A 14727-nucleotide genomic window follows, 5' to 3' on the forward strand; every position below is an offset into this window, starting at 1 on the left:
GTTATATTGCGGTTTGATCTGATGGACTGATAAATGCATGTTTGTCTCTGATGTACATGAGAGTGCTTTAGGAACATCTTTATATTGATTTATAGTCATAAATGTATGCGTACAACACTTTTAGATCTACAAACATCTGTTATTATATGCAACGCATACATACGAAGACACATGATGCAAAAGTAAATACAAGATAAATGCAAAACAGGTTTTTCATAGGCAAACAATCTTAAGGCTGTCTTCATCTCTTACAGAATCGATATGGAAACGCTTAACACAAGCGGGCCAACCAATGACAGCCATCAGTATCACTGTGTTTACAATGAGAACTTTAAATACATACTTCTTCCAGTGAGTTACTCTCTGGTGTTTGTGGTGGGTCTGGCTCTAAACATCACCGCCATGTATTTCATCCTGTTTCGAACCAAACGCTGGAAGCCCACCACCATCTACATGATCAACCTCACAGTTTGTGACACTCTTTACATCCTCACTCTCCCTTTCCTCATTTTTTACTACGCCGATGGGAATACCTGGCCGTTCGGTGAGCTCATGTGTAAACTCATTCGTTTTCTCTTCTACACAAACCTCTATGGAAGCATTCTCTTCCTCAGCTGCATCAGTATGCACAGGTTTTTGGGCGTGTGCCACCCGGTGCGCTCTTTGTCATGGATGAGCGCTCGCCGAGCACGTTTGGTCTCTGTGTGCATGTGGGTGACCGTGCTCATCTTCCAGTCACCGATCCTCTATTTCTCCAGGTTGACAGCTGGTAAAAGTGGTAAAATAAATGTGTGTCATGACACCACCAGCAAGGCACTCTTCAATAACTTTCTGGTTTACACCTCGGCGGTAATGGTTTTGCTTTTCGTCCTACCGTTTGGGGTGGTGCTGGTCTGTAACGGTCTAATGGTGAGGAAGCTTCAACAGCCTGGAGTGGGTGGAGGACCGTCGTCAGAGCTTTCCAGGCAGAAGTCTGTGAAGATGATCATTATCGTCCTTCTCGCCTTCATGTTATGTTTCCTGCCATTCCACTTGAATCGTAGTATTTATTACGGATTTCGCTACCTGGACACGCAGGTGCCCTGCAAGATGCATCAGCATGCCAATATAGCTTACAAGGTCACGCGACCTTTGGCCAGTGCCAACAGCTGCGTTGACCCAATCCTTTATTTTATGGCAGGACAAGGTTTTAGGAACAGCATCAGTAAGAAGTCAGTATCAAACCAAAGGTCTGTATATGTCAAATCTCCCTCAACCACACTATGTTGAACTTGTGCATGAACACTGATGATCTAAGACTGGAAGAAGTAACATTGTCTGTCTTAACAAGCCTCTGGTAAAGAAAAAAATCTGACAGGAAAAAATCAAACAGATTGACAATTGAGACACTGCTTGTTTGGATCATCTGACTTCACGTGGAACTTCTGTTGACAATTTTTAATTGTAAATTAGATATATTTCTGTTTGGTTGCACTTTATGATATAGGAAAACATTTTTTTTGCATCAAATGGTAAATGAAATATTAATCACGAAACTAGTCCCAAATTGCATGGGTATATTTGTAGCAATACATTGTATGGGTTAAAATTATTTTTCTTTTATGCCAAAAATCATAAGGATGTTATATAAAGATCATGTACCATGAAGATATTTGTAGATTTCCTATTATACATATATCAAAACTGTATTTTTGTGAATGGATGCAGTGATACGGACTTCATTTAAACAACTTTTGTTTTCTCAATATTTCAATTTTTGCTCCCTAAGACATTCAAATAGTTGTATCTCAACAAATATTGTACTATCCTAACAAATATTTTCCATGACTGGTTTTGTGGTCCAAGGTCACACGCATGGACGCATGCAGACACACACACACACACACGCACACACACACGCACACATATCTTTAATACTACTGTAAACATATTCGTATTCTGTGAGTTGTTGTTGTTTTGAAAAAAATATTAGGATTATTACAATAATAAAAGCAAAAGCAGTTGAGAACTGATTTTACTTCTGAGTTAACATAAAAAAACAGTAATCATGAAGTTTTGTATGACATCTTGAATAGGTTCATCTCATTTTTTTAAAATCAATAAGTTTTTACAGCAATATTTTTGTAACATCTTAAGAGGTGAGGGTGTGTTTTCTCATAAGTTTGCTTAACAATAAGTAACAATTGTCTTGTTGCAGGTTTTATCTGAAAAAAAACCAACAACTGGAAATTGTATTGGTTTTATGGAAACTGTAATGATCTCTGTTGGTCTCTACTGGTTATGTGTTGGGGTTTATTTGTGGCTTTTATCTGGTGGACCAAAAGTGCATCATTAAATCTTACTGTAATAAAGCCCAAAACACAATTGATAAGGAATTTTGTAATGTTTTAATGGTGAACAGCTGATGGTTATTTGTAATAAAAAAATCATATTTGTATAATTTCTTTAGTGGGGATTTCAAATATGCTTAACATGAAACAGTCAGAGCTGCAATAACACAATGACACAGGTACACATTTAATGTGTGCAATCTACAAAACAAAACACACAAACAATTATGATTATTTAAAGAATAAAAAGTATGTAAATGAGAAAGCTGAGGAAGACACTATTCTTCAGAAGTCATCAAGGGCATCATATCATGAGTATTTCAATGTTTTTAAACATCTTTCAAATGGATTTAAATTATGGCCACCCATTTGTGTTTCACTTTTTTATAGATTTATCAGCATACACTGTCAGAAAGAAATTACTAAATTGTACATTTTCTGTCACTGGGGTTGTAACCTCAAAGTTTCTTTTTTGTACTTTTATGGGTATACAGGTGCTGGTCATATCATTAAAATATCATCAAAAAGTTCAAAAAGTGAAACTTGTATAGCCCTAGTATATTCATTCATTGCACACAGACTGATATATTTCAAATGTTTATTTATTTTGATAACTAAGGAAAATCCCAAATTCAATATCTCAGAAAATTAGAATATTGTCAAAAGGTTCAACATTGAAGACACCTGCTCCCACACTCCATTTAGCGGATTAACTCAAAACACCCACAAAGGCCTTTAAATGTTCTTTCAGTCTAGTTCTGTAGGCTACAAAATCATGGGGAAGACAAAAGACGACCATTGACACCTTGCACAAGGAGGTCAAGACACAAAAGGTCATTGCAAAAGAGGCTGGCTGTTCCAGAGCACATTAATAGAGAGGCGAAGGGAAGGAAAAGATGTGGTAGAGAAAAGTATACAAGCAATAGGGAGAACCACACCCTGGAGAGGATTGTGAAACAAAACCCATTCAAAATGTGGGAAAGATTCAGTATGAATTCTTTTTTCTCTTGAATACAAAAGAAGATATTTTGATAAACACAGTTGCCATATCACCCTGTAGCCCAAGACAGCTTGCCCACTGAAGCTAAGCAGGGTTGGCAATATGGCTGCCGTCGCATCATCCAGGTGGATGCTGCATATTGGTGGTGGTTGAGGAGAATCCCCTTTCATATGTAAAGCGCTTTGAGTGCTGCAGAAAAGTGCTATATAAATGTAATGAATTATTATTACTATTATTTTTATTATAGTTGACAGAACCCATTGACTTTCATGTTTTTTTTTCCTATGTCAATAGGTACCGTCAACGGTCTATTTTCCATCAACCACCATTTTTTAAAATATCTTCTTTTGTGTTCCACAGAACAAAGAAACTCATTCAGGATTCAAACATTTTGAAGATGAATAAATTATGATAGAATTTTCATTTTTGGGTGAACTTTACCCCAAAAGGTACAACATTCTATGATGTTATGTTTACTTGTACAGACACAAAACGGAACCTCAGAGTACCACCCCAATAATTAAAAATGTTTTTATTTATGACAGTGTACAGTCTACACTGTGCAGTATTTAATAAGCTAGTGTGCCATTCTAAACATGGATTAATTGTTTGATTGATCCTAAATATCAACATCTGTCTCCGCCAATGCTAGACAAGTGGCAGTGAAGAGACGGAAAGCACTACAAACTACTCGAGAAACGTTAAATGAGTAATTTTAACATCACTAAAACAAAATCTCAGTGTGGTTATGTTGTGTGAGGCTGTCAGCAGTCTGAATGATTGACATGCTATTGGCTGATGTCTAACCAATAAGAGCATGCTAAACACGAGCTATACAGCCCACAGCAGAGAAACAGTATGAAATGACATAGGTAGTGCACATGAGTTCAAGAAACAACCGCTCTTATATTCATGAAGATATCTACTTATGTGTGAGTATAAAAAACATAAGAATATTTATTTTCTATATGGTGACTGTTTTTGCATCATTTGCATGATAATGATTATTAATTGTTTATATCATTCTGTTTATTAGTTTATCAGGAAACAGCAATCAAAAGATAAAACTGTCAAGATTTTAAGCTGCAATAAAGCAAAAGGGATTTTACCAAACAGTAGGTATTTTTTATATTTGTATTGGTGTTAAATAATTTAACTTTTCACTTAAATTGAAAGGACAATAATATATTTGTAATCAAAACTTTGCATTACATTAAACACACACACCATTTGATATGGAAAGGAAGTTTTAAAAGAAAATCTTAAAAGGTTTTTAGCTTCTCTGTGGCTGGATTTTCTTCACTGATGGATGTAATGTGTTAATCTTTGGTAGAAGTGTCATTAATGTTAGGGCGTGTGAACCACAGTGCTTAAAAACTCATTTCTTCATCCCATACATAAGTGTGCACATAATGTTAAAGTATTAGAAACATTTATGTTGAAAAAAGTGTTTTCTCATTTTTTTTACAGGTCTGGATCAGAATGAATAATTACACAAGTCCCATCAATGACAGCCATCAGTATCACTGTGTTTTAAATGAGACCTTAACCTTAACTTACATTTATCTTCCAGGGAGTTACTCTCGTGTTTGTGGTGGGTCTGGTTCTAAACATCACCGTCATGTATTTCATCCTGTTTCGAACCAAACCCTGGAAGCCCACCACCATCTACATGATCAACCTCACAGTTTGTGACACCCTTTACCTCCTAACTCTACCGTTCCTCATTTTTTACTACGCCGATGAGAATGACTGGCCCTTCGGTGAGCCCATGTGCAAACTCATTCGTTTTCTCTTCTACACAAACCTCTATGGAAGCGTCCTCTTCCTCAGCTGCATCAGTATGCACAGGTTTTTGGGTGTGTGCCACCCGGTGCGCTCTTTATCCTGGATGAGCCCTCGCCAGGCAAGTTTGGTCTCTGTGTGCATGTGGGTGACCGTGCTCATCTTCCAGTCACCGATCCTCTATTTCTCCAGGACAAGAGATAATGATGACATACAGGTGTGTTTTGACACCACCAGCAAGGATCTCTTCAATTACTTTCTGGTCTACACTTCGGTGGTTATGGTCTTGCTTTTCGCCCTACCGTTTGGGGTGGTGCTTGTCTGTAACAGTCTGATAGTGAGGAAGCTTCTAGAAACTGGAGTGGGTAGAAGCCCATCGTCACAGCGTTCCAGGCAGAAGTCTGTGAAGATGATCATTATCGTCCTTCTTACCTTCATGTTGTGTTTCCTGCCCTTCCACATCAATCGTAGTATATATAACGCCTTATACTTTCAGCAAGTGAGCTGCGAAGCGATAGAGTACGCCAGCATAGCTTACAATGTCACACGACCTCTGGTTAGCATCAACAGCTGCATTGACCCCATCCTGTACTACATGGCAGGACAGGATTTTAGAAATGGAGTTAAAAAAAAGTCAAATTCAAACCAAAGGTCTGACAATACCTATTAATTGTTACAATGAGATGTGCGCACACACACATGGTTATTGTATTGCATGTGGAAATTCAAAATACAAAAATCATACTTTAACTGCCTTTAATTTTTTTAAGGGGGCACAGTGTCAACAGTTCACAGAAATTTGTGCATACACAGATATCAAACGAAATATTATAGAGCTTTCAGTCTTTTCCATGACACTTACATTTCTAAGAATCTGAAAACCCCTGCTTTCATGCAAAAACCTCCAAAATAAAAGTGATGACTAACTTTAATATCAAATACTATTCAATCGGAATAATGACACATTTGCATCATATTTACATCTGAAATGGCATGTTTTATTTATTTAAGTCTTAATGGCTTGTTTAATTGTGTCATTAATGCATTTTGCACAACAACTGCATTATCATATAAAATTAATGTAATTTTAAATCCATAAAGAATATAAACAACGAAATGACATAAGCTTTACACATGATTGATTTTAATGTTCAATAATGATTTTAAAAAATATGTTTAGATAAAATTATTAGAGGAACGGATTTTTGCATTAAATTTTACCTTATATGTGAGCATGTGAGATTACGCGCCCGCGTGAACTCTGGCGAACTTTGGCGTTGTGCCAAGAAGATGAATCTCTACTAATATAACGTTGAGACGGTCACATTTAAAACCATACATTTTCTACACAGAGGAGGTTAACTGCACATTACCGTACTGGGTTTTGGAAATGTTGTGAGCGTTTCTAACACGTTTTAATTCCTCAGATAGCCAAATGCAGCAGCAAGCCAGCAACAGCAGAGAGCTCGTGAGCGCGCCCAAACGCTGATGACGTCTGCGACTGTGCTGACCGCAGCGCTAGCTGCCGCCAGAATAAAAGTAATGTAACATGATCAAAACACTATCAAAATGGCGAAAATCTCCGAAAAGTGACAAGGATGCAGCACAGAATGTATAATATTGTGCATATTAAACAGATTAAAAGTCAAATAACAGATTAATGGACGCTTATTTGATTTTGAGGTTGGATGCAAAATCCATTGGCTCAAAAAAACCAAGGGGGCACGTGCCCCCTCAGTTTGAATGGGCATGACGCCTCTGACTTTAAGTCATCTCAGAGAATTGTTTCTAAACATATAAATGTATATAAATGTATTGCTGAAACACGTTACAAATACTTTGAATTATGTAATAAAGAATTGTGAAGTTAAAGAGTTTTTTCACTTTTTCTAAGTTCAGGATTATTTGGCTGGGGCTAAAACGTTGGCTTGATGACATACTGGAGCCAGCAAGCATGGCCCCGCCCCTAACACAATCGCGAGCATGCATTTAGGTTGTAGCGTTATTTGAATTTAAGAGAGATGGCGGCTTTCCTGCGAGTGGGCGTGGCTTCAGCACAGACAGTGGACACGCCCCCACTGGTTGAGAGCAGAGAATCCTGTTTATTTTTTCCAGATTTTAATAATTTATTTTATTTACTTGTTATTTAAAAGTTTCATTGGAAGTACAGCTGGGATTTTTTTTATATAATTGAGGTATGTTTGGACGATATTATCTACAAAAAGGCTTTACCACTCTTGGCATCGGACACTGATTATATTTCGGCACACTTCCAAGTCTGTTGTAATAACTGACATGATCTTTCTTTAGAAGCGTCTAGTAAAGAAAAAATATGCAATTACTGTACATCAAACAGCTTGACAATTGAGACACTGCTGAATCATAGAAAGACTCATCTGACTTCAATATGAGGTTTAACATTCTGTTCACAATTTTTAATTGTAAGTTGAATTCATACATTTTGCTTTCACTTTATAAGGTACAAAAAATTTCTTCTCCCTCCAATTGGAAATGAAATATCAAGCACAAGTTAAGTTGCAGGGGTATTTTGTAGCAATAGCCCACAATACATTGTATGTGTCAAAATGATCTACAGAATTTTGCTTTCAGGACAAAAATCATTAATTAAAGATCATGTATATCCAAACTTTATTTTTTTAAATGGATGCAGTTGCTGAGGACTTCATTCAGACAACTTTAAAGGCGATTTTCTCAATATTTAGATTTTTTTGCACCCTTAGACCTGATCTCAACCAACTATTGTCCTATCCTAACAAACCATACAGAAAGCTTATTTATTTATATATTACCTATTTATTTATTATTTATTCACGATGTATAAATCACCTCTATAATACTACTGTAAACACGTTTGTGTTTTATATGGAAGCCCATTTCCGCCACATAAGAAAAAAAATCATGCTCTAATAAATCATAATTATGAGTTTAAAAGTCATAATTATGACTTTAAAAGTCGAAATTATGAGATAAAAATTCGAAATTATGAGATAAAAAGTCAAAATTATGAGATAAAAAGTCATAATTATGAGATAAAAAGTCAAAATTATGAGATAAAAAGTCATAATTATGAGATAAAAAGTCGAAATTATGACTTCAAAAGTCATAATTATGAGATAAAAAGTCGAAATTATGACTTCAAAAGTCATAATTATGAGATAGAAAGTCAAAATTATGACTTTAAAAGTCATAATTATGAGATAAAAAGTCAAAATTATGACTTTAAAAGTCATAATTATGAGATAAAAAGTCATAATTATGAGATGATAAAAAGTCAAAATTATGAGTTTAAAAGTCATAATTATGAGATAAAAAGTCGAAATTATGAGATAAAAAGTCATAATTTCGACTTTTGATCTCATAATTATGACTTTAAAAGTCATAATTTCGACTTTTTATCTCATGATTATGACTTTAAAAGTCATAATTTCGACTTATTATCTCATAATTATGACTTTAAAAGTCATAATTTCGACTTTTTATCTCATAATTATGACTTTTTATCTCATAATTATGACTTTAAAAGTCATAATTATGAGATAAAAAGTCATAATTTCGACTTTTTATCATCTCATAATTATGACTTTTAAAGTCATAATTTCGATTTTTTTATCTCATAATTATGAATTTAAAGTCATAATTTCGACTTTTTATCTCATAATTATGACTTTTTAATCTCATAATTATGACTTTAAAAGTCATAATTTCGACTTTTAAAGTCATAATTATGATTTATCAGAACGTGATTTTTTTTCTTATGTGGCGGAAATGGGCTTCCATAGTTTTAAGAGTTGTTGTTGTTGTAAAAAATATTAGGATGATTAAAATAATGAAAGCAAAAGCAATGCAAAATTAATTTGACTTCTGAGTTAACATAAAAATAACATAGAGTTTGTTGTCTGTGATGCTGAAAAGTTTTAACTTGTATACACACAAGTATCTAATGGGATCCCTCATGCACAAAGGGGAGGCCCTGTTTTATGTACCTCAGTTTATTCAGTCCTGGGGTGTTTGTTTGGACCTTGAGATGTGCCTCAGATCGAGCCGCTCATTCATTTACCATTAGGTCAATTAGCACTGAATGTGCTGGTAATGAACTTGTTGAACTACGATTGACATGCTATTGGCTGATGTCTAACCAATGAGAGCAAGCTAAACACAAACTGCACCACCCACAGCAGAGAAACAGTATGAAGTTACATAGCAGTGCACATGAGTTCAAGAAACAACCGCTCTTATATTCATGAAGATATCTAGTTATGTGTGAGTATAAGAAACATACAAATATTTATTTTCTGCATGGTGATTACTTTTGCATTATTTGCATGATAATGATTATTAACTGTTTGTATCATCCTGTTTATTAGTTTATCATTGTGAGGAAGCAGCAATCAAAAGATAAAACTGTCAAGATTTTAAGCTGCAATAAAGCAAAAGGGGTTTTTACCAAACAGTAGGTATTTTTATATTTGTATTGGTGTTTAATAATTACATTTTCACACAAATTGTAAGGACGATAATATATTTGTAATGACAACAATGCATTAGGCTACATTAAACACACACACAATTTGATATGGAACATCTTAAAAGGTTTTTAGCTTCTCTGTGGCTGGATTTTCTTCACTTCGCTGATGGATGTGATGTGACATTGAATGTCAGTAATGTTGGGGCGTGTGAACCACAATGTTAATGCTTGTTTTAAAACAAATTTCTTTGTCCCTTTAGTCTGTGAGCAACATAGTAGCATCATACATAAGTGTGAACAGAATGTTTATAAGTATTAGAAAAATATATATAAAAAATTATATATATATAATTATATTTAGGTGCTGGTCATATAATTGGAATATCATCAAAAAGTTGATCTATTTCACACACACAAAAAAATTGTCTCTCAGTCTAGTTCTGTAGGATACACAATCATGGGGAAGACTGCTGACTTGACAGTTGTCCAAAAGACGACCATTGACCCCTTGCACAAGGAGGGCAAGACACAAAATTTCATTGATAAAGTGGTTGTTCACATAGCTCTTTGTCCAAGAACATTAATAGAGAGGCGAAGGGAAGGAAAAGATGTGGTAGAAAAAAGTGTACAAGCAATAGGGATAACCGCACCCTGGAGAGGATTGTGAAACAAAACCCATTCAAAAATATGGGGGAGATTTATAAAGAGTGGACTGCAGCTGGAGTCAGTGCTTCAAGAATCAAACTCTATGGGGTATTGTGAAGAGGAAGATGCGATACGCCAGACCCAACAATGCAGAAGAGCTGAAGGACACTATGAGAGCAACCTGAGCTCTCATAACACCTAAGCAGTGCCACAGACAGATCGACTCCATGTCATGCCGCATTTCTGCAGTAAATCAGGCAAAATGAGCCCAAACTAAGTATTAAGTGCTGTACATGCTCATACTTTTTATGTTCATACTTTTCAGTTGGCCAAGATTTCTAAAAATCCTTTCTTTGTATTGGTCTTAAAGGTGCAGTGTGTAATTTTTAGAAGGATCTTTTGACAGAAATGCAAAATAATATAACAAAACTATATTATGAGGGGTATATAAATACATTTCATAATGAACCGTTATGTGTTTATTACCTTAGAACGAGACCTTGTTAACTACAAACACAGAGGGTCCCCTTTCATGGAAGTCGCCATTTTGTGCTGCCATTTTTCTACAGAAGCCCTTAGTGGACATTTTTTTTACTAATTTGTCTCCGACGATGACATGTTTGTCTGGTGGCAGCCAGTGGTGTAGTGCAGGGTATAAGCAGGTATACGGAGTATACCCACCTCTTTATTTGATGGCATGGGGTATACACACTTCTACTGGGGGCATACATTAAGAGTATACCCACTTCTCCAGACACCACTACACCACTGGTGGCAGCTACCGTAACTTCTCTATGTGTTTTAAAAATGTTGGGTGGGCCATGGACTAAGCCGTTGGTTGCAATTCGCAACCTTACCACTAGATGCCGCTAAAATTTACACACTGCACCTTTAAGTGATATTCTAATTTTCTGAGATACCGAATTTGGGATTTTCCCAAGTTGTTAGTTATAATCATCAAAAGTAAAAGAAATAAACTTTTTTAAAATGAATATAATAAAGAAGTTTCACTTTTGAATGGAATTAATGAAATAAATCAACTTTTTGATGATATACACACACACAAAATATATGTACATTTAATGTGTTGTCCTTAACTAGACACATCTCACATTTCCAATATGTGTTTGCGCGTCGAGCAATCCCAGATACTTGTATAATCTCATGCGTAATCAAAGTTTACTTTTAAGAGAGTGTCTTGCGTGTATTTTGTGAACATGAGCGTCACATATTTGTGAATATGTAGCAGGCACTTATTTTGACAAAACACGTGATGCACACATCATTTTGAATAAGCGCCCCTCAGTCGAGCAGTCACGAGTCGCCACGGCTCTATAGTATCAGTTATGTTTGAGTCTCTCTCAAGGGTTTTTTCCTCCATAGAACTTCCCCCACCGATAAAAGTAATGTTTTTTCTCCTAGGAGTTTTTCAACTTCTAGGAAGTCAGCTGACATTGGCTTAACTTTGAACTCTCTACTATATGTGACATTATTACTACGCTTGCTAATATGGTTTAATCTTAGCCGAAGTATCTTGCTACTTTTGTTGTCCTATGAGTTTTCTCACAATTATACATTTGTGAAAAGCGATATATGGGTGATTCTCACGAAAACTTGGTTTTAAAAATGTTAAGCATGAAAATGTAAAAATTGCTTAAATTTACTTTTTTTCCCACCAGACATTGAAAAACAAAGTCTGGAGTAAATGGGAACATTACTTTAAAAACTTTTACTTATCATTTAACACTTTTTGTAACATAATTAAAAAAATTCGTCCTAAAAAATCTCATTACCGCAACAGTCAGAAAACATCAACACTGACATATTTTCAAAATGACATGACAAACCTGAAAGAACATAATTTGGAGATTCTGCACATGCATTTAAAATCAAAGTATTATGCTTCTATTAATTAAATTAACATTTAATAAGCATCTGTTGCGGTAATGATAATCAAAATGTCGTGTAAGCATTCTGACAAGACAATATTTCAAATTAACTGTAAAAAAATGATCTTACCTGGTAGCCATCTTGAAGAAACTGGGTCACTCAAAATCAAACTTTATTAAAATTCTGTATGTGTGCTTAAACTGTTCTCAAAAAGTGTTGCGGAGGATGAGAACATCAGGCATGGACACATCATTTTCCTAATTTTTCTTCATTATTATTATACATGAATATTCAGTAAATATTTTTTCTGTCATCTAAAGTAGTCTAGCAAAACATCCATTTATTTTTTTTTCTTAATATTTTTGTGTTAATTTGATTAAATTACAACATAACGCATGTTCAAACACAGCCGGACACATTGCGGTAATGAGAATTTCAGCAGAAAATTAGATAAAATTTCCAATTATAAATTCTTATGTTGAAATCACACATTGTGCAAGCTAGAACACAGTATTGTGTCAATTCTGATGCTTTTTAATGTTACTATATTACACATTTTAAAGCTAAAATCATTAGTGCCGTGGTGTTTCAATGGTTTCGTGAGAATCACCCTTATAAATAAAATTGAATTGACTATTCTGATTCTTTTTTATCTCTCTGACAGGTCTGGATCAGAATGTATAATAACACAAATCTAACCAATAACAGCCATCAGAACCCCTGTGTTTTTAATGAGACCTTAACGTACGTTCTTCTTCCGGTGAGTTACTCTCTTGTGTTTGTGGTGGGTCTGGTTCTAAACATCACCACCATGTATTTCATCCTGTTTCGAACCAAACCCTGGAAGCCCACCACCATCTACATGATCAACCTCACAGTTTGTGACACCCTTTATCTCCTAACTCTCCCGTTCCTCATCTTCTACTACATCGATGATAGCGACTGGCCGCTTGGTGAGCTCATGTGTAAACTCATTCGTTTTCTCTTCTACACAAACCTCTATGGAAGCGTCCTCTTCCTCAGCTGCATCAGTATGCACAGGTTTTTGGGCGTGTGCCACCCGGTGCGCTCTTTATCTTGGATGAGCCCTCGCCAGGCAACTTTGGTCTCTGTGTGCATGTGGGTTATCGTGCTCATCTTCCAGTCACCGATCCTCTATTTCTCCAGGACGAGAGATAAAGGTGACATACAGGTGTGTTATGACACCACCAGCAAGGATCTCTTCAATTACTATCAGGTTTATAGCTCAGTGGTTATGGTCTTGCTTTTTGTCCTACCGTTTGGGGTGGTGCTGGTCTGTAATGGTCTTATAGTGAGGAAGCTTCTAGAAACTGGAGTGTGTAGAAGCTCATCGTCACAGCGTTCCAGGCAGAAGTCTGTGAAGATGATCATTATCGTCCTTCTCACCTTCATGTTGTGTTTCCTGCCCTTCCACGTGAATCGTAGTATATATTACGCCATTCGCTTTCAGCAGGTAAACTGCAAGACGCTAGAGTACGCCAGCATGGCTTACAAGGTCACACGACCTCTGGTTAGCATCAACAGCTGCGTTGACCCCATCCTTTACTTCATGGCAGGACAGGGTTTTAGAAACAAAGTTAACAAGAAGTCAAATTCAAACCAAAGGTGTGACAATACCTTTTAATCCTTACAATGAAATGTGCGTACACACACACAATCGCCAGTATGCATCAGGTTGTAGCGTTATTTGAAAGTTGAGAGAGAGAGGGCTGCTTTCCTGCAAGTGGGCGTGGTTTCAGCACTGACAGCGGACACGCCCCCACCTTTTGAGGGCAGATAATTCTGCTCATGATTTTAATAACTTGCTTTATTTACTTGGCGGTTTTTCGTCATTAAAATTTGTCTGGGCAGTTAATAAGACATTTTTCTGTGATGCTTTCATTTTAGAGGAACTGTCCCTTTAAGAAACTTTTCAGTTCAGATGTTCAGAAAAATAAGGCATGCTGAGAAACTTCATCATCTCATCTACAGAAAGTGACTTTTCTCAAATTCATGTATCATGTGAGAACTTTTTATAGGTGAGATTGAGAGTGAATTTATGGATGTCTCACCCCCCCCCCCACCTTTCTTAGACTCAACACAATAAAAGACCCAAGCGGGCCTCCTCATCTCAGGGCCCGGGGCCACATTCCTGACAATCTCCACGACAACGGCCCTGATTCCAGGTTATTGTCAGAAACAACTTGATCTACTGTTGAACAGACCTAAGCATGTCACCAGTTAAATATATATATATCTATATGTATAAAAAACAAAATTCATGCCAATCAGAATTTTCAGATACGATAGATTGCAGTAAAGTTCTTTATTGAAAACATATAAACATAAAGAAGGAAAACAAAATGATTGTAAAATAATAAATAAAAGCAACAGCACAGAATTGAGTTTTTACTGTATCGCATGCTTCAACTTCAAAGTATAACCTGGACATGATGATATTCTTGCTTTTTCAAGAAACAATTTGAAAACAAAAACATGTATGCTGTATAAAAATGAATTCAATATAAAATGTGCATGCTGTATATGTCACTACAAAACTGCTAACCTTGACTAGACTTATGTGTCACTAT

General features: G+C 35.9%; 2 protein-coding genes and 1 pseudogene across 2 annotated transcripts; all 3 read left to right on the forward strand.

Moving 5' to 3' along the window:
- Nucleotides 1-1819, forward strand: LOC129419810 (P2Y purinoceptor 2). The gene has a single exon (XM_073853964.1). It carries the CDS (start codon nt 262-264, stop codon nt 1267-1269), a length of 1008 nt encoding a protein of 335 aa, XP_073710065.1. The 5' UTR covers nt 1-261; the 3' UTR covers nt 1270-1819.
- A 2993-nt stretch (nt 1820-4812) lies between these two features.
- Nucleotides 4813-5785, forward strand: LOC129419802 (P2Y purinoceptor 2-like; annotated as a pseudogene).
- Nucleotides 5786-7136: 1351 nt separating this feature from the next.
- LOC129419801 (P2Y purinoceptor 2-like) lies at nt 7137-13825 on the forward strand. The gene is made up of 2 exons (XM_055174982.2): nt 7137-7196; nt 12801-13825. Exons 1-2 carry the CDS (start codon nt 7137-7139, stop codon nt 13779-13781), a joined length of 1041 nt encoding a protein of 346 aa, XP_055030957.2. The 3' UTR covers nt 13782-13825.
- The last annotated feature ends 902 nt before the right edge of the window (nt 13826-14727 follow it).

Source organism: Misgurnus anguillicaudatus, chromosome 15, assembly GCF_027580225.2.
Source record: "Misgurnus anguillicaudatus chromosome 15, ASM2758022v2, whole genome shotgun sequence".
Taxonomy (NCBI): Eukaryota; Metazoa; Chordata; class Actinopteri; order Cypriniformes; family Cobitidae; genus Misgurnus; species Misgurnus anguillicaudatus.

What these genes read in the sequence shown, in the direction of transcription:
- LOC129419810 (XM_073853964.1), top strand. Translation starts at nt 262, where the DNA reads ATGGAAACGCTTAACACAAGCGGGCCAACCAATGACAGCCATCAGTAT.
- LOC129419801 (XM_055174982.2), top strand. Translation starts at nt 7,137, where the DNA reads ATGGCGGCTTTCCTGCGAGTGGGCGTGGCTTCAGCACAGACAGTGGAC. An exon ending in CAGTGGACACGCCCCCACTG is followed by an intron (nt 7,197 to 12,800) that starts GTTGAGAGCAGA and finishes TCTCTCTGACAG; the next exon opens with GTCTGGATCAGAATGTATAA.